Below are 17764 nucleotides of genomic sequence, written 5' to 3' on the forward strand. Positions count from 1 at the left end.
CACCACAGCTGTTTACCCAAGTCATCATCCATCAATGGTAACGGGTAGTACGGGTCGTTTTCGAAAAACGCCGTCACGAGTTGCTCAATGAGGGCCTCGGGTTGTTCCCACCCGATTCTCTCCTCCCATCGGGTGCACAGGTTAAAGTCGAGCACCCAGATTCGAGTGGTCTTGCTGCTGCCTTCAGTTGCGGCCCAAGGGGACTCTATCGTGGCCTGTGGAGAAGGAGTTTTCGGCGGCTGTGAGCCGACGCAGGCCTCGCTACCCAGAACAAACTCGACATCGTATCCATCCACGTTGGCGGCCCAGTGGATAATTGCCAGTGCTTCTCCAATCGCCGACGCATATGATGAAACGGGTATGCCAAGGTTCATAATTTGATCAAGGCACAGATTGAAGTTTCTGAGAGAAAAGTTCACCAGTCGAGGTTGGTGAGGCGAACGCCGTCGGCCAAGGTAAATCCGAGCCAGACAATCGCGGTTCAAGGGGCTCTCCAGCGCGGCTTGTTGCATGCTTTGAGGGGAATACCTCTCGATCAATATTTTTCGTACTGCTCCAGCTAATGGCAAGATGTGTTCTGAAGTGAGTGCCGAAGATGGAAAGGGAAAATCGTCGTGCTGTTCCATGAACAGCCCCTTGTTTTCCCGCCACCACCCGTTTTCCTTTGATATGTGGCTAAATACCCGTGGAACTCGACACTGAGGGGCATGTCTCTGTCCCAAGAAAGCAGAATAGATAGCTTTATGGGCTTCATAGTCGATCCAAAGGGCGTCCTGAAAGCCCGGTCTAGCCACTTTGACTACCATCCCTCGGCCAGGCCATTCAAAAACGAGGCCGCATTGTCCGAATCCAATTTTGCGAAAACCAATAGTCTTTTCCGGGATCTCTTTGGCGATGTTCGAACCTCTACTGCTGATGGACGTGTCCAAGGAAAGAAGTCGGACAGCCAAGTCCACCCGCAAGAGCCCCTTCTCTTGTCCAAAATTCTCTTCCAGATGCGCATTTCTTTGCTGGTCGAGAAGTTCGGATAGTTTCTCTGTGGCTAACGCATCGGCGGAGGAGGGTTGAGGTGGGAGCTTATCGAGGCTCTCATCGTATGGGATGTCCATCATGATCGTGGAGAGAGGGCTGGGAGGAGAATCCCAAATTGCGATGTCGTAGGATTATTCCGTTGGGGGCATAATGAAGCATTTTATACTATGTGAGAGTCTGCGTCTAGGCAGCTAATTTAGTTTCCAGTCAGCATGATGAGGAATCATTTTGGGGGCAGTGCAACATCAATGCAACCGATGGTTGCCTGTCTGCACAACTGTTTGGCCTAACTAGTTGAATGCTAGACGTGATAGTACTCCCCCACTAGGTAGTCAAGGCCCCGAGGATGCAACTGGGATTTGGAGCTGCTCTCCAGATAGTTTGGAGCGAGACTCTCATCACTGATCCACATGGGCCATTCACACAAGACACTGCACTCGATGTTTCAATCTAGTATCGGGTTGAATAATGTGCATTCGAAATAATTCAAGTCATTCACTCGTGTTCAATCCCAACCTCCTTCATAGCACCCCCGCCTAGTCTTGTTACATCCCATCAGCCAGCATAGCATCAATCATTTGAACATGTCGGTTCGCGTTGGTCTCGCTCCATTCGTTGTCGTAGTTGAGACCATATGGCCAAAAGTGGCCGCCGCCACAGTTGATGCGGGCATTTGGGCCGTCGAAAGACTGAAGGAGACGGGTTGCAGAAGGCCAGTTGTTGGCTGCACACTTTTGCTCAAAGGCAGCCGTCTGTCCAACGCCCAGGGTATGAGCGATCTCGTGCATTGCCGTCCGCTCAGTCATGTAAGCCCGGTTTGAACCGAAGCGGAGATCTCCGTTGTAGCTTGCTTCGGCAGTGGGAACGCCGGGGGCGTAGTAGACGCGGATGGTCTTGCTGGCGTCGGTGAAGCGCCCATATCGTGCCACGGCGCGACGCATGGCCTCCTCAATCCGCCCGTATGCATCAGCCTGGTCTGATGTTGGGTTGGAGGCCTTTTGCAATGACCACGTCAAGGCTGCTGAGGCGGTCGAGGCGTAAGCCAGAGCGACAGTCAGGAGAGAGAAACGCATCTTCTTTGCTTGTTGGATATCAGGATTTCGATAAGTTGAGGTGTCGATACTGGTGACACTGGAAAGGTGAATTATGAGAACGAATGGCGAAGTCTAAGGCTGATATAATAGTTCAGGTCTAACTGGATCCTGCGTCTACTAGTAAGCTTGTCTCACTCTGGCGTCGTTCCTACTTATATCATGTTTACAGGCCCCTGCATTGCCGGCCTTCGACCTTATCCCTTTCAATTTCTTCGTTTCATCCGCTCGTGTGGAATAACTACCGTCATAGCTCCGATTGGCCCTTGCGGGACTACCTGTGTCAGGTTGATGCGACCCCTGCCTCTTCTTGCTGATGCAACCTTGTTAAGGTCACGGTTCTTCCGTTGATGCTACACAATTCCGCATGTCTACAATCGCGCCAGTAGCGATCATGGCCAACACTCCATTGGCAATGATGGCGGTCACCAATGAATATCCATTTGGGGTCTATACAAAGAGTACCCTGACTTGTCCCCTTAGAAAGCCATTAACTAACCATCCAAGCTCTCAGTACTCAGCTCTCACTGATAACCATGGGCATGGAACATATCGTACATCTTGGTGATAGACGGGTACCGCGTCAACAGTCCTCCAGATCGTCATACTTATTCTCTCCTGTGCCATTGAAACCAAACTGACGGTCTATAGCGATCGCCCAGAATAGACTTCGGACTAATTAATACCTAACTGGGATTAATGCTTGGCAAAAAACTGACCATTGGTGGAAGATCCTGGTTCTCGGTGAAACACTTTCAGATGGGCAGTTCTCCCGACAGGGGAGAAATAACTTTAAGACTATAGACGGCCATATCGAGCCACTTCTGGTAAGATTTTCAAGACTCTATCGCGGGATCCCTGGAACCTTTGTTTCAAAGCCTCCTACTTAGGCCACACTGGGCCGAGGCAGACTTACGAATACTAGGTAGGAAGGTGACGATGGGCTCAAGAGTATCACAAGAAAGCACAAGTAAAGGGTTCCAGGGTGGTACATTTCGGACTTGACTGCTAAATGTAGAGCTGGATACCCATAGGCGCTTTAGCTAGTAGAGATCTACACAGCGTAGCCATTCTTGATACACTCATCTCGGAGGCGCTTGGCATTCAACGCTTGCTCAACCTTGCCATGTGCAGCCCACTCAATGATCATAGACCTGTCCAGGTCTTCTGTTGCCGGTTGCCACCCAGCCTCTTCCAGTCCATGTGATGGATCGATGGCAAACTTGAGATACAGGTCCTGCATTCGTTTACCAATGCGTCTTTGGAAGGGAGTTGATGGCCCGTCAATTTCGTAGGTGCCAAAGACCAGAGGCAGCTCGGCGGTGTGGTACGCCCCTAGCCATGGCAGAGGTGAGATGTTGGTGAAGTTGCCAGCGTAAAGGTATTGGTATGTTGTTGCCCCAGCCTTTGACCGAAGCCTGACTTCTTTCAGCGTTGTGCATTGGAGATTCAGTCCAAAACCCTGGGCTATCTTGGCAAGGTCGTCAGGTAGTTCAGTCGCCGTTTTGCTCCCTTCAAAGTCGTATGGGACGACTGCGGCTCCTTCGTTGGCGTTGGTGCCGATCAACATGGGAATGTGAGCTGGATACTTTGAAGGATCCTTTCCGATTCTCTCGGTGTAATTGGCAAAGATGGTGACGTTGTCCGCAATGGTTCCAAACATTAGCCCATCATCAGCGGCACCTCCCTTACCAATATCAGCTTGCAAATATGCCTTGATCTTGAATTCGGGCACCCGGCGCATACACTCTAGCTCCTCCTTGGGTGATAAACTGCCACACCCAAGACGGCTCGCAGCCACTGAGAATGTGCCGTGGTTGTTGGAGTCAGACAAGACGCTTTCAATGGCGACTGCGTTTCCAGAGTCGGCAATTACACCTTTGACGATGGGATCTCGAGGCCAGGCAAACAAATAGCTGTCCACCGAGTACGCTCCCGCGCTTTCTCCCCAAAGAGTGACACGGGTGGGATCACCGCCGAACCGAGCGATGTTGTCGCGCACCCACTCAACGGCGAGGCGTTGATCAAGGAAAGACAAGTTTAAGTTCTTTCCGTCTTTGGCTAGACCACCAGCGTTGGGGAGACCAAGGAGATTGAGACGGTATTGAACTTGGACAACTATATGTCTCTGGCTGCGTTGGACCCAGTTAGGGGCGAGCTGAAAAGGAACGTTAGTGCCTCCGAAGCTATACCCTCCACCATGGATCCAAATTATGACTGGTAAAGAATCGCGGTGTGTGGAAGCTGTCGATACCGTCTCCTCAACTGCCCTCTTGGGTGCAAACACAGAGAGTCGGAGGCAATCCTCAGTTGTGTTGGAGTAATCTCCTCGCTGAAATGAAGCGGCGGTGACGGGACCATCCGTGATAGTGCCTCTGAGATTTGGTGCAACATATTGGAAGCAACCAGCAGGCAACTTGGTCGCTTTGGTAACCTCTTTTCCCGCGTGCCTCTTCGCGACGGGAGGGGCAAATCGGAGAGATCCAACGGGGCTTTCGGCGTAAGGAATGTCCAAGAAAGAAGCAACTTTGGGTTGTGAATCGGTGAAAAATGGCGTAAAGATACCAGAGCTTGTGTTTACTGCAACTGGCGCAACGTGATGTTGGGTAGATGGCGCCGCTGTGGTTGGGACAGCAGCCAAGAGAAGGGACAAGAGCTGAAGCGACATCATGTTGCTTGTTGGTTGATTTGTTGACCTGCAGCTCATCAACCATCTTTTAACTGAATCTATTTACCTTGAAGCAGCCCCGTTTACTCCCTTTGGTATCGTGAATTACCAAGCCGTTGTCGGTGTCTCCATCTTAACTCCGATACCTCCATGTTGATTCTCAACTCGTCATTGGCCCGACAGCCCAACAACACCCAAAAATAAGCGTTATATGAAGAAAATGGTAAGCATGGGTCTCTTATTTCACTGGCTGAGTAATTGGGCCCGTAATTACGCGCTGGCTGGGCGTCCTCAGTCTACGGAAAACCACAGTTTTCCAAACTCCGACAGCCAACTCCCCGACCACCTTTCCAATTAGGCGATCTCTTACTCGTCCTCCTAATCACCTACGGGAACTCTTGGTTACGGAAAAGCTAGCACTAGGAGACAGTAGAAGCTCTAGCCTTGAGTTGTCGTCACCGGCCATTTCATAGAGGCAAAACACATACCTATTTTCAGGCTATTTCGTAGACAACGAGGGCTATGGCGTTGCTGCTAATGTGAGCTGACAAGAGCAGTGGCCTTATGGCTTTTATGGAATCGATAATTCTCTCTAATTAGTGTTTGAAGGTCATATAGATCTCATGAAACTGCTGCCATTAAAAGAATCTCGACAGTAGGGTAGTTCGCTAATGCCTTGGCAGACGAATGTGATATTTCCTACCACGATTGGCAGACATCAACTTATTGAAGGTTGGGAAATTTTGGTTGGTTAACAGATTGAAAACGACAAGAGAAGTAGAGAAGAGGACAATGATATCAAGGAGGTAGACAACGGGGAACATAATCTAACGCACAACTCTTGATGGCATAAATTGTGGACAGTGGCATGTCCAGGTTATGTTTGCATAAATACTGCACGGAGTGCGGACTAATGTTGATCCATTTTCTTCTGCCTGTGTGAGTGGTCTCATATCCTTGCAAAGAGTGAGCAGCGAGTTCTTAATATAGCACGATACGGGGATCATCCTTTGTATATAAGCTTTTATAACCCTATTCTTGCACCCACAGTTCGCTGTTTAGGATGAATTGTCAGATTAATTTCCTGCCATCTTCAATTCAGGGAGTTACCCATCATTCATAATTCATTATCCACTTTCCACCATGAAAGCGAAACTCGGCGGCTGGCTTCAATCCAGGCTCGGCGTTGTTAGAGGCAAAAATAAAATTCCTCCTTATCTCCCCGAGCGACGACATTATGTTTTGACCCCCTCGGCTTCTCACGAGAACCTCAACCAAGCCCCTCCGTTCTTCAGCAAGCTACCTCCCGAGATAAGGCATGAGATCCTCGTGTTGGCATTCGGCGACCGCACGTTGCACATGGACCTTTCTTTCGATCACCCAATGACCCCCTTCCCATATTGGCGTACTTCGGCATGGCCCCATGATTACATGAATGGACCTTGGAAATGGGAGCCAGACTACCACAAATCAAAACGCTGGAACTGGCGAAGCAGCATATGCCATCGTTGTCGACCCGACCGCCGTGAACATCCAGTGCGAACTAGAGATGAGCCCTATGAGAGTGAGCCAGATGCCGGAGATGACCACTGCCTTGATGGGTTGGGGCAAAATTGCGAGTTCTGGCCCGGAGAGTCACCGTCGAAGTGTTTGATTGGTGTTATGGGCTGGCTCTTGGCTTCTAGACAGGCGTGAGTTGTGCAAACGAATGCCCATGTTGCATTCTTATTGGAATTATTGCTGACTTGTCTGAGTGACAGATACGTCGAAGGCATTGCGGTGCTCTATGGGACAAACACTTTCCACATCTCGACCCAGGAGTTTCTGGGTCGTTTACCGCAGCTTTTGCTCCCCGCTAGGCTTGCTAGCATTTCGTCATTGGAGATCGTATTGCCCCTAGAGTTGGAAAAGGAGGAGAACGAAAAATATTTACCCCAGCTAGATCCTTTGGAGACTACGCTGTCCATACTTAGGTCTGCGTTTCCGAACACATTCAGTCTTTATCTCGCCCTCAAGATCAATATTGGCCATCCAGACTTTCTAGACTGTCATACCCTACTCAAGGCCTTAGACATGTTTGCCACTGAAGGCGAAAAACTGAAGCATCTCAGAGTTTCTATTACGAGCGCTGTGTCAGGGCATAAAATTAAGTATCCGTGGACGGACACGTGGCTACAGAAGCCCATGACCAAGCAGTTCTGGCCACCAGAGGATGGAGTTGGCAGGAATGGCTACTGGATTAAAGGGGGCAATGCCAATGGCGAGAGATGCGTGGAGGCCATTTGTATGTGTCCTCACCACAACGGGTTGGGCTCTTCTCTTTCACGGCGTTTGGCTTCATGACAGTCTTGTCTGAAAAGCTCTGTATCTGCATGAGACGATTACTGCCTTGACGTTATGGAAAACTATGTTTAATGCAGTTATTACAAAAAGTATGTATGAAGGCGATTTGGCCTTGCACTATAGACTGATGCGCCTTCTTTTCCTATGCTTCTCTCCCCCGTCTGTTCCTTGTTTGATATGCAGGGGAGTGTTCTTCAGTTGAAAGACTTCGTGTTGTATGAACAGGTATTGAATGAAACATTGCTAGAACGCTTAGGCTTAGCAAGTGCAGCTGAAACTACCCACACCGTTGCAAGACTATGGCGTTTTGAACTTCTGCTTGATCTCGTCCTCAGAGAATCCCCGAGTATGTCTCTGGAGAAGCTTGACACGCTCATCCATGTTCAGTGACATTTGGCTACCAATAGGAACCAAGCACTCTGCCAGTCGCTTATAATCCTTCATCAGTAGCCTCACAGTGACCATGAGATAATCGATATCGTGAAAGACCAGGGCTTGCTGAGAGGCGTAGATGTGCTTGGTTTTCAAGAAAGAGACCGGGTGTTCACGCCAGTGGCGCATAGGGTTGAGGTGGTGAGAGGTGTGATATCCGTCGTTGAAGCAATGTCGGTTGCTCTATAGAAAGATCAGCATGGAGAGCATACGTCGACAGGTGAAGAGAAACTCACAGCAACATCGATGAGAGTGATACTTGATCGGTAATCAGAATCTGGCTCATCTGCATCTACAAATGCATGCTGTCCCCAATTGCCAGCCATCAGACCAAGCCGAAGAAGAAACAGGGGGATGAGGAAAACAAAGACAGTGGCTCGAGGGTTGGTGCGATAGAGCGTGTATAGCGAAGTATAGGCCGAGAGTTCCCAGAACGCCGCCTTGAATGCCAATGAAGTCCTGCCCTTGCGAATGAAATAGTAGGGGAGCTCGGCCCAGATGAAGAAGAAGAATCTTCCTGTATAATGCAAGAAGTGAAGAAGGCTGTCCCTCTGGTATCGGATTGTTGAAGACAGATCATTGGGTCCGTTGCCTTCAATGTGGTGGTGCTTGACGTGATGGTAAAAGTATGAGTTCCACGTATGGCCCATAAGAGGATCGAGGATGTATGGGAAAATGTGATCAAAAAGGGCAAGGCGCTTGTGTAGGATGCCGCGCATATGGATATGCTGGTGCATCATGAGGGTGTATGTCCCCATGTAGGAGAACTGCATGAGAAAATGCAAGACGCCATGAATCCAAGTGAAGCTGTAGAAGAGAAAAACAGCGCTGGGAATGGAAGTGAAGACGTAAAGCAGAAGATGTGTTAGCATGATGACATCCGTCTCCACGCGGACGAGGGAGCGCGCAATGCGGATGTAAGGACGTAGAAGAAGTTTGTCGAGAACAGGAGGCAGCTTGATCTGGTCAAAATCAAGATTGTTCATGATAGTCGGCTCAAAATGAGCGTCATTGGGATCATTCAATGCCTGAAGGTGACGCACAGCTCCTTCGTATGAGAGCTGGTTGGCTGATAGGGGGTCAATCACTTGTCAATGGCTACATGTGGGTGATGGAGGGGATCGACAGAGCGTACGCACCATGCTGGTTTGGTGATGTGCTGTCATTTGATGCCTTGGCGTCGACATCGGGAGTTGATGCATCCGGTGTCTTGCCATTGGCCTTGGCAGCACCATCTCCGCCTTCTTTCCGTGTGTGCTCCCTCAAGTCCTCAGTGAGGCTCTGCAGCACCACAAGGTCCGCCTTGGTGAGCTGCCTGTCGAAAACAATGTACTTGTCCATGGCGGGCAGTGGTCTGTGAGCAGCTGACAGCGGGGTGTAGTTAGTGTAGACGTGCCAACGCTGAGCTCATGGCATCACAGTCGTATGAGAAGGGAGGGAACGAGCTTCAAGGACGAGAGCAGCTGACAGTTTGAGTAACTCCTTGGCAGCAACGTAAAGGGTCCAAGTCGGAGAAAAAAAATGAAATGAGCTAGCAAAGTCAACCCCCTTAACCATTCTGTTTTCAGCGGCTGAAGCGACTCCGCTTTGGGCGGAGCTCTAGTGGGACAAGGGTCCAAGATCCCGGCTCTCTGGCTTCTGTTGAGCCTATGATGGACGCTCAAGACACACACCGCAGAATTGTTTGCCTTCTTGTCCATCCTTTGAATGCATGCTGAGAGGACTGAGGCATTTCAGCCCGTCCAGCCACAGCATAGCCGAGGCGGCACAGTACACACCGCTAAGCAACACGGAAAGCCTCGCTGTTCATGATTCGTGCGTGGGTATTGCCGAAGTGTGCCTTTTTTATGCCCGCTTGTGATTCATTATTTTTAGTCCAGCCAAAGTCGATTTGTGCATCTTGAAATTATCGGAATACTCCGTCTTGATCGTCCCATTAGCACAACAAGTTGCATCATCACCAGCCGTGTTTCCCCATTATCCTCAAACAGCCTTTTAACCACGTGTTCGCGTAATCACGGATCAATGGACACAACGAAGAGATTGAAGTCGGGCTGTGCATCAACGTATTCCCGAGCTCGCCTCGGCTCGCTCTCGGAAATAGGTTGAGGGCGGTGAATTTGGGTAAGGGTTCTCGAGCTTTCAGCTTCCAACGCATATAGAATTTCCATTTGCATGACTATAGAAAGGCGAACAATTTCGTATATCAACAAGAGATATGTTCATCAGTCACAGTTTAGGTGAAAGCATCATCACGCACATGATGAAGCCTCCCTGCCGAGTACTGGTTCATTCTTTAAACGCATATACGTGTCGTTGAGATAAATTGGATGATTGATATGCTTGAACGACACCTCTTAAAACAGATAGCTGTTTCCAAGGGAGAGAGAACTCTAGCCAAAAGGTCTTGGCTGCTTTGAAATTCCACTCGCATTAATCCAAGCTCATTCGATACTGCACGAACGAGGTCTGGGCCATCGTGTCGTATAGACCGCGGGCTCTGGTATTATCATGCTTTGTGAGCCATTGCAGGCGCAAGCAACCCATCTTCTTGGCAATCTCGGCGACGGCCTCAATGAGCTTGCGTCCTTGGCCCTGGCCACGAACGGATGGATCAACAAACAGATCTGGTTCCAGATTAGCGTTAGAGTCATCACTCTCTACTAACTGAAGTAGCTAGGACGTGGGTATTGCCTTAAACAGGCCTGTAACGTATAACTCATATCCTTGAACCTCAGATTGGAGTTGGACAAGCTTACCATTAAGCATCAAGATTTGTTTCTCGCTCCACGGCGTTTGCTCGGGGAAGAAATGGGCGATGCCCACTATCGATTCGTTTTCATCAACAGTCCTCCTTAAGACCAGGGCCCGCAGGTCATTCTCCTTGTTAAGGATGCGATCAAAGGTTCGTCTGTATTGCTCTTCCTCAATGGTAGCTTGGTAAAAGTCGATGTATGCCCGAAACATGGCAGACCATTCGTCAAAGTCGGCACTAGTTGGCTCATTGATCTGGTATTGGACGGTCGAAGCCATTGTTGACGGAGACGTCAGTGTCAGGGCGAGGCTGGCAGGGAGAGAAGTTGAATTGACTAACGATGGACCGCATTCCAGACCTCATACGAAAATGCGAGGATGAGTCAGTCGTCCGGTTGGAAAGTGACTACGTGTCCCAGCCCGGTCTAATTTGACTCGTGGCTAATGTGGCCCATTTTTGTCTCCATGGCAGCCAATTGTCGACCTCTAGCAGTTGGGTGAGACAAATTGGCCAATGGAGTTGAGAGAGGATGATGTAATGCACCAAGGATCGAAGGGTGGAAAGGGCTTTGGTTTGTAGTATCGCGAGGTGTTGGGTTTGATATAGTCATTAGATACCTATCTTGCATGTTGTTCGTTGCCCCTTGCCCGACATCAGCTCGTCTATGAGAACGAGGATGAAACATGACCAACACCGTTGCTTCTCGATTAAACCCCATAGAAGCAACATACTTTGCATCTTTCATTGCTTGTACTTGGTGCATACCTACAAACACTTATTCGTGAGGGGATGTCGAGTGTACTTCTGGTAGCAATTCTGTGTCATCAGGATCTCGTCAGCCCAATGTACGTGGTGCTTGCATAGAAAAAGAGCTGAAGATGTTTTGTTTGTCGAGCGTGAATTGGAGGCACATAGAAAGCCAAATGGGTGGCACTGACAACTGGGCTGGGGACACAACAATGCATCGACATTCATCCATGGGGAGGCTACATATTGCCGTAACAATCATTTCAAGTTATCTGTCTAAGCGTTCCGTATATTCCTTGAGATATCTCGAGGGGTTATCTACTTATTCCACCCGCCCAAAGTCTTAGCATTTGTTGATTGCATCAAGTCTCACTTCGATGGGTTGGAACCTCCTGATGAATGAAATCACCTTGACCATTTATGTAGGCGTTTCAATGGAACTGCTTTCTTTCCAACTGTTCCATGGTCAATTACTACTTCCTTAAAGATCCTATGAAGATGGCACGATGTACAACCTCATTGAGATTAGGTAGGCAGCAACTTGAGAGAAACCTCAGCTTGAGGAACACCCTAGCAAACGTGGCAGTAAAGAGCATGTATTGGTGCAAGACCACTATGGATGATGGTTATAACTAGAAATAATATTCCCCATGCCCCAGTTTAACATCAACATAATCTTGCGAGTTCATGTCACCCAAGTATTCCGTCCAAGATCCCACACCAGAACTTCTCCTAGCCTCACAGGCGGGCTTGCTACTCTTCCAAAGGGTTCAGGCTACCCTGTAATTTTCACAATCATTGGCTATCATAATCAATAAGCTCCCCTCCCCAGATTTCTTGATAGACCCTGCAGCCAAGGCCTGCTAGTCCTACACTGGGCTTAAGCTCCCAGAACCATACTCATACAATGTGGCTCGTTGAAGTCCGGTGCAAGGATTAGCGTGTATGTTATTCTGTATTAAGTTCGTGCCTTGTTTTACATGGCTTTCAACGATCCTAACAACTCTTGTCTGAGCATCGATGTATTGCGAATTCCACTCTCTTCGGTAGCGTTATTGGAACATCACCCATGTCAATAGACATTCTGTAAACAGTATTGCGACGTCTTAATTGCCGAACCTCCTATCGTCTAGTCATAACAGGCACGGCAGACATCGGATGTACAGAAATGGACGTCTCCGGATCCGCCAGCAAATACCACGAAGCACTCCGCAAACAATGACACGAGAGTGCCAAGACGCGGGGTAGCTGCAACCGAGCAAGAGGGGTCGATAGAACAATTCAACCTTTATCGGGAAAAATAGCCTAACTTGTCCCATCAAAGACCCATAGATCTGGGAGAGGTTGCACCTCCACCCCCACTTTCGATGCTCTCTTGAATCTCTGGCTAACCTCACCAGCATTATCAGTATCGAGAGGGATGTGGGGTCAACGGAAACCCTCGGCTCTCACGGATCGGTTTGCCTAGTCTGAAGATAACGACGCCTCACTCGAAGCGGCTCTTACGCTAAGGAAGGTTATCGCAGGAGGGGTATGAGGCCGAATCTGGCAGATAGGATATCACAAACTTTGAGTATAACAAAGAGCAATTCAGAAGACTCCTATTCCCGCGGTTTCAGTACTAACCACAGCTATCAATCAGCTTTTGTTTTGCAAGTCAAATCCCTTGTCAACACCCTGCCACAACACCAGAACCCAACCGGAAGGACCATCACCATGTGGAAGTTTCTCGGCCTCTCCTCCGGCAAAGACTCTAAGACAGCCCCAGTCCGTGGCCTTCCGGCTTCTTGGTATCGATCTCCCGAAATCTACCAGCTGGAACGTCGGGCCATCTTCTCCAAGAAGTGGATCCTCCTCACCCACATGCTGAGGTTCAAGGAGGCCGGCGACTACCTCTCCTTCACCTACGCCGAGTTTCCATTTTTCCTCATTCGAGACCGAGACGGAAACATCAACGGCTTTCACAACGCTTGCCGACACCGTGCCTATCCCATTGTGCAAAATGAATCGGGAAAGGCTAGAATTCTGAGCTGCAAGTACCATGGCTGGTCTTACGGGTTCAAGGGGAATCTTGCAAAGGCGCCAAGATTCGATACCGTACCTGATTTCGACAAGAGCCAACACGGTCTGTTGCCCATCAATGTGCACGTCGACAAAACAGGCTTCATCTGGGTCAACTTGCAAGCTGGAACACCAGAGGAGCCCTGGGAGAAGCAGTTCCCTGGGGTTGATGAGAGCGCCAGGATGACCAGCTACGACTTTGACGGTGGTTACAGCTTTGATCATGTGTGGGAAATGGATCTTGATTCAAACTGGAAAGGAGTCATGGAGAACTACAACGGTATGGATAGCGATGAGCCACATCAAGAGATATGGAACACTAACGGTGGTTTTAGAGTGCTATCACTGCCCAACAAGTCATCCTCTGATTGCCGGTGTTTCAGATCTCACCAAATACAAGGTTGAGCCGAACGGAAGCTGTTTGGAGCACACCATCATCAACAAGAAGGAAGACGACGGAACGGATGAGTTCAAGCGCTCTATCACCTTCTTCTTCCCATCAACTTCAGTAACCGTCACGTAGGTTTACCTGGCCGGCGTGGGAACAGCAACACTAATGTGGGATACAGCATGAACTTCTTCTACATCCAACGCATGATCCCCATCAGCGAGACCAAGACAAAGATTGAGAACGAAGTGTATCGTCATCATTCAGCAAATGATGAGGAATTTGCCTCCATCATGGCATTCTACAAGCAGGTTCTCACCGAAGACAAGGATCTGTGCAACGGAACACAGAGGAACCTGAATGCCGGTGTCTTTCTCAACGGCGAGTTACATCCTGAAAAGGAAAAGGTAGACCTCCACATCTGGAGTTCTCAAAACATTTTCTGACTTGACCACAGGGCCCGATTTACTTCCAAAACACGGTCAGAGAAGAGGTCATGGAACACAGGAGAAGGGAAGTGGCTCAGGACGGTCAGCAAATATGGCCTGCGATGTCCAAGATCGTTGGAGACATGATGACAAGCAAGCTTCAGGAGGAAGAGATGTTGTGCTCAGAACTCGAAAGGGAAAGCTGTGCGGCGAGGTCAGGGTTGGCATGGTAATGAAGAGGAGAGGCTACCACTGAATGGGAAAATGTACGTTAGCTTGTATAGGAAAATGACCTAGATTTGAGACAAATTGGATGTTTCGGAGACTTTGCTCTCAGCGTGTTCTCGGAGACTGACAGGTGCAATGAAGCCACAGAAGTACTAAGAAGAAACCAACAGCAGAGAAGAATAGGGACGTGTGTCGAAAGACACGTTTTCTTCTCATAAATTGCATGTATGAAGTGCTACAGAGATCCTGGCTCATTAGAAACTTCCCAAAATCCTTTCACTTATTAACCATTGCCTTTCACGTTAGACAGACTCATGCTTTAGTCATTGTTCACAACATAAACACTGAAAGCAACATACATCAGTTCTCGTTAGATTCATCTACTTATCGTCATGAAGCGTTCCTCATCAAAAGCCGTCCCCGAGCGGATCATCATATTGATTGATCAACCGTTGAGGTACCAATCCACGTAACACCTTGACACCAGTCTGCACGATCTCCCACCTCACCTTTGTCAATATCTCGGCCATCGACCACACTAGACCGTTTGTCTGCCTTCTTTGACTGATCCCTGATGTACTGTCTCGCTGACCCATCTCTGCCATGCTGGTCACGAGTGCCTCCATCTCACCCCGAGGATCCCACACCATCTCGTCGCTCTCGTCGCTGCTCTCGTCGGCCATGTCATCACCGGGCGCAATGCTCCGTCCTCGAAGAGGGCCCGCATGATGAAAGGCCCAGCATGTCAAAGTGGCGAGATATAAACACCAAGGGACGTGGAAGAGGCTCATGGCGTCCGAGCCAGTGAGGATCTTTGTGCCGTCGCGCAGCATGCGTCCTGCGTGCCATGCAGCAGTGTTGGCTGAATTCCTGCCCCAGGTAGTTGGTTGTTCAACGTTTTGCTTTACTAGCGCATCCTTCGCAGCTTGCGTCTGCCCCGAGTTCTGGGACAGTTCTCGCTTTGCGGCAGATGCCCACTGCTTGACGTTCCTGGCTGATCGGCGATAGTCCTTCTGTTGCACTGGCCGTCCGAGGATGTTTCGAGCTCCTGCGTAGATCTGCACATCAAGGAACTCCATGTTCAACAGTGCTTGTGCCGAGTGATAGAGGGTGTTGTAAGCAGTTGCAAACGCTATGTGCTCACTGCGTTGTGACTCGTCCTCAGAAGACCGTGGCAAACGACCGATAACAGCCAAGGTGTAGGCATCAAAGTCGGATTTCCAAGTCTCGTAAGCACCTCCAATGATCTTTCGCCAATGTCCTCCTGGGTTGTCGCCTGATACAACTCCAAGGGCTGTTTGGTCACGCCTTTGCATGTCCCAGGCGATGGACATTAGTCCGTGGAAGAGGAGTACGCGGGATAGACCACTCAGCCCCTGCGGCCGTGGCACAGTAGGGGTCATATATGACTTCAAGGCTGGTAAGAAGAATTGACCTTGGTTTGACTGAGAGGATCGCCAAGCGGCAGCCCAAGCCGTGGCGTCTCCAGCCTCCCACATTCGCTGGCTACAAGGTAGCTCAACCCGGAGTTCAAATGCAGACATGCAAAGACTCTGGCAGAATAGCACAGCGTGCTGGGTGTCCCACATGAAGCAAAGTAAGGCAAGGCTAATAACAGAGTCAGTCAAACAGACGGCCAGGTGAAGTAGTAATGCTTACCGTTTCTTTTGTTCAGCAATCGACCATCGCCTCCAGGCATCGCGTAGTGTTTGATCATGATCAACAACATCGGAGGGCGGGCCGGTTGGCCGTACAAATTGGCAGTCAGATCGTCGAATGAGGTTTATGAGAAGTCCATGGAACAAGTGGCTCATGTCATGTTGTTTCTGGCCCGCTCGCGATTTGCCAAAACACTCAACCAACAGAATGGTCTGTAGGGTCCAGAGCTCCGGGCGAGGAGAGAAGCCCGCATGGGCGAAAATTCTTGGTCGCATGACATCGTGAATACGGACAGCCAACTGATGGGCGTCCTTGTTCGAATACGTTGCCCCAAGTAATAGGATTGATAGCAGATGAAGAGGCTCCGCGGTATTGGCGTCAAACGTAGGCAAATGGATCAATGGGTATGCGGTGTTGAATCGAGTAAAGTAAAGGTCAAGATAATTCTGGAGAGATTTGACTGATAGGAGTGGCTCATTCGACAGAGGATGGTGGGATTCTGGGAGGCAAGGGTTGGTTGCTTCGATGATCTGCAAGAGCCGCTTTCGAACTGTTTCGTTAATCTGCGGTAGGACGGGCCTCCTTGACAAGAGAGAGAATGGCCTGTCGATGTCGTTGGGAGTTGACTGGTCTCCACCATCAACAGGGCCGACCAGCCCTGTGCTAGTCCTCCTTCCTCTCCTAACAGGTTTCTTGGCTGTCTTTGGGACAAGGTCTGAGGATGCCGAGTGGGTGGACTGGTTGGTTGACGGCAAGGGGAGTTGCTGCATGTTGTTGAGGTCTTCAGAAGCTGGTTGTGAGTCTCGTCGTTCGGGCCAAAGCTGAGAGCTATCCATGGACTCGGGTGATATGGTGAAAAGAGCTTCTTGGAAGCTGGGTGCTTGTTCGAGTTGAGATGGCTTGTTGGGGAGGTTGATTAGCGATGTTTGGGTTCCTTTCATGTCAAATAGCCAGTTGTAGTCTAAAGCCGTAGTGTACGGCATATTAAACGAGCTGGCTGTGTCTGGCTGAAAGATTTGGTCGTAATCCAGTTGTGCAACATCGAGCATAGCCCCAGAGAGTAGGCTTGGGTCAAGGTTGGGATCTATAGCATCATCCCAAGACTCGCTTAGCTGGCCGTTGTGGTCGCCTTGCTCGGCCAGTGTGGATGCTTGGAAGCTATAGTCGAGCTGTGACACAGATTGGAGACCCAGAGGCTCACAATTCTGTACCTCCAAACCAAGATCCCCAGGTTGTGGCCAGCCTGGGTGTTCTGGGTTGTCTCCCTGGTGGTCACTGTCCTGACCCCAGTACTCTATCGCTGATTGTTGTTGATCTTGTTGCTCTCCACTTGATTCTGGAGGCTCAGACTCGGGTGATGGGATTTGTTGTGTTTCTGGACGAAAGCAGGGTCTCTTTTCGACAACGGAACCGTCAGGGGCTTTCCATGAACGCTTGCGAGTATCGAGAACTCCGCAACCAGGACCGCCAGCTTCAATATCCTTCTGGACATGACGGTCCATATGACGCTCTAAAGTCATGATGAGCGATTCCGCGGCGAGGAACATTGGGTGTCGCTTGTGAGCCCTGAAGCTCTACTACTTACTCAACAGATCTGGACGCTTGAAGTGAGCACGACACTTGGGACATGCAGAACCTCCAGGTAGGTGATTCAGAGCATGCCTCTGTAAGTGCTCAGCGCGTGTAAAGCGCTTGGTACAACCAGGGTGCTCACACACAAAAGACTTGTCGTTGGAGGGCTGTCGACCCCTAGTAGGGATTACAGGGCCGCTGGGGCCTGCACTTTCAGAAGCCATCCTGCCACCACCAAGGTTGTCTTCAGCACAAGTCAATGCTCCATCCATGCCGCGCATTGGCTGTAAAGTGGGTTCAAAATGGAGAGTAAAAGCATACACAGCACAAGAGAATGGGAACAAAAGTGGGAGAGGGCAC

General features: G+C 49.7%; 6 protein-coding genes across 6 annotated transcripts; 1 reads left to right on the forward strand and 5 right to left on the reverse strand.

Annotated features, from left to right (window-relative positions):
* Positions 1–1577: 1577 nt before the first annotated feature.
* On the reverse strand, positions 1578–2105 carry LRP88_11143 (uncharacterized protein; the record flags this gene model as incomplete). The annotated part of the gene is made up of 1 exon (XM_083247579.1): positions 1578–2105. One exon carries the CDS (start codon positions 2103–2105, stop codon positions 1578–1580), a length of 528 nt encoding a protein of 175 aa, XP_083096727.1.
* Positions 2106–3177: 1072 nt separating this feature from the next.
* LRP88_11144 (Alpha/Beta hydrolase protein) lies at positions 3178–4794 on the reverse strand (the record flags this gene model as incomplete). Its single annotated transcript, XM_083247580.1, has 1 exon — positions 3178–4794. One exon carries the CDS (start codon positions 4792–4794, stop codon positions 3178–3180), a length of 1617 nt encoding a protein of 538 aa, XP_083096728.1.
* A 2637-nt stretch (positions 4795–7431) lies between these two features.
* Positions 7432–8907, reverse strand: LRP88_11145 (fatty acid desaturase; the record flags this gene model as incomplete). Its single annotated transcript, XM_083247581.1, has 3 exons — positions 7432–7749; positions 7803–8635; positions 8706–8907. The coding sequence occupies 3 exons, from the start codon at positions 8905–8907 to the stop codon at positions 7432–7434; spliced, it is 1353 nt and encodes a 450-aa protein (XP_083096729.1).
* Positions 8908–9999: 1092 nt separating this feature from the next.
* Positions 10000–10599, reverse strand: LRP88_11146 (acyl-CoA N-acyltransferase; the record flags this gene model as incomplete). The annotated part of the gene is made up of 2 exons (XM_083247582.1): positions 10000–10193; positions 10326–10599. 2 exons carry the CDS (start codon positions 10597–10599, stop codon positions 10000–10002), a joined length of 468 nt encoding a protein of 155 aa, XP_083096730.1.
* A 2185-nt stretch (positions 10600–12784) lies between these two features.
* On the forward strand, positions 12785–13963 carry LRP88_11147 (aromatic ring-hydroxylating oxygenase subunit alpha; the record flags this gene model as incomplete). Its single annotated transcript, XM_083247583.1, has 3 exons — positions 12785–13409; positions 13465–13648; positions 13699–13963. 3 exons carry the CDS (start codon positions 12785–12787, stop codon positions 13961–13963), a joined length of 1074 nt encoding a protein of 357 aa, XP_083096731.1.
* Positions 13964–14580: 617 nt separating this feature from the next.
* LRP88_11148 (transcription factor domain-containing protein) lies at positions 14581–17676 on the reverse strand (the record flags this gene model as incomplete). The annotated part of the gene is made up of 3 exons (XM_083247584.1): positions 14581–15781; positions 15833–17342; positions 17418–17676. 3 exons carry the CDS (start codon positions 17674–17676, stop codon positions 14581–14583), a joined length of 2970 nt encoding a protein of 989 aa, XP_083096732.1.
* Positions 17677–17764: the final 88 nt, after the last annotated feature.

Source organism: Fusarium phalaenopsidis (genome assembly GCF_050370095.1).
Source record: "Fusarium phalaenopsidis strain FUZ10S chromosome Unknown contig_32306, whole genome shotgun sequence".
Lineage (NCBI taxonomy): Eukaryota > Fungi > Ascomycota > Sordariomycetes > Hypocreales > Nectriaceae > Fusarium > Fusarium phalaenopsidis.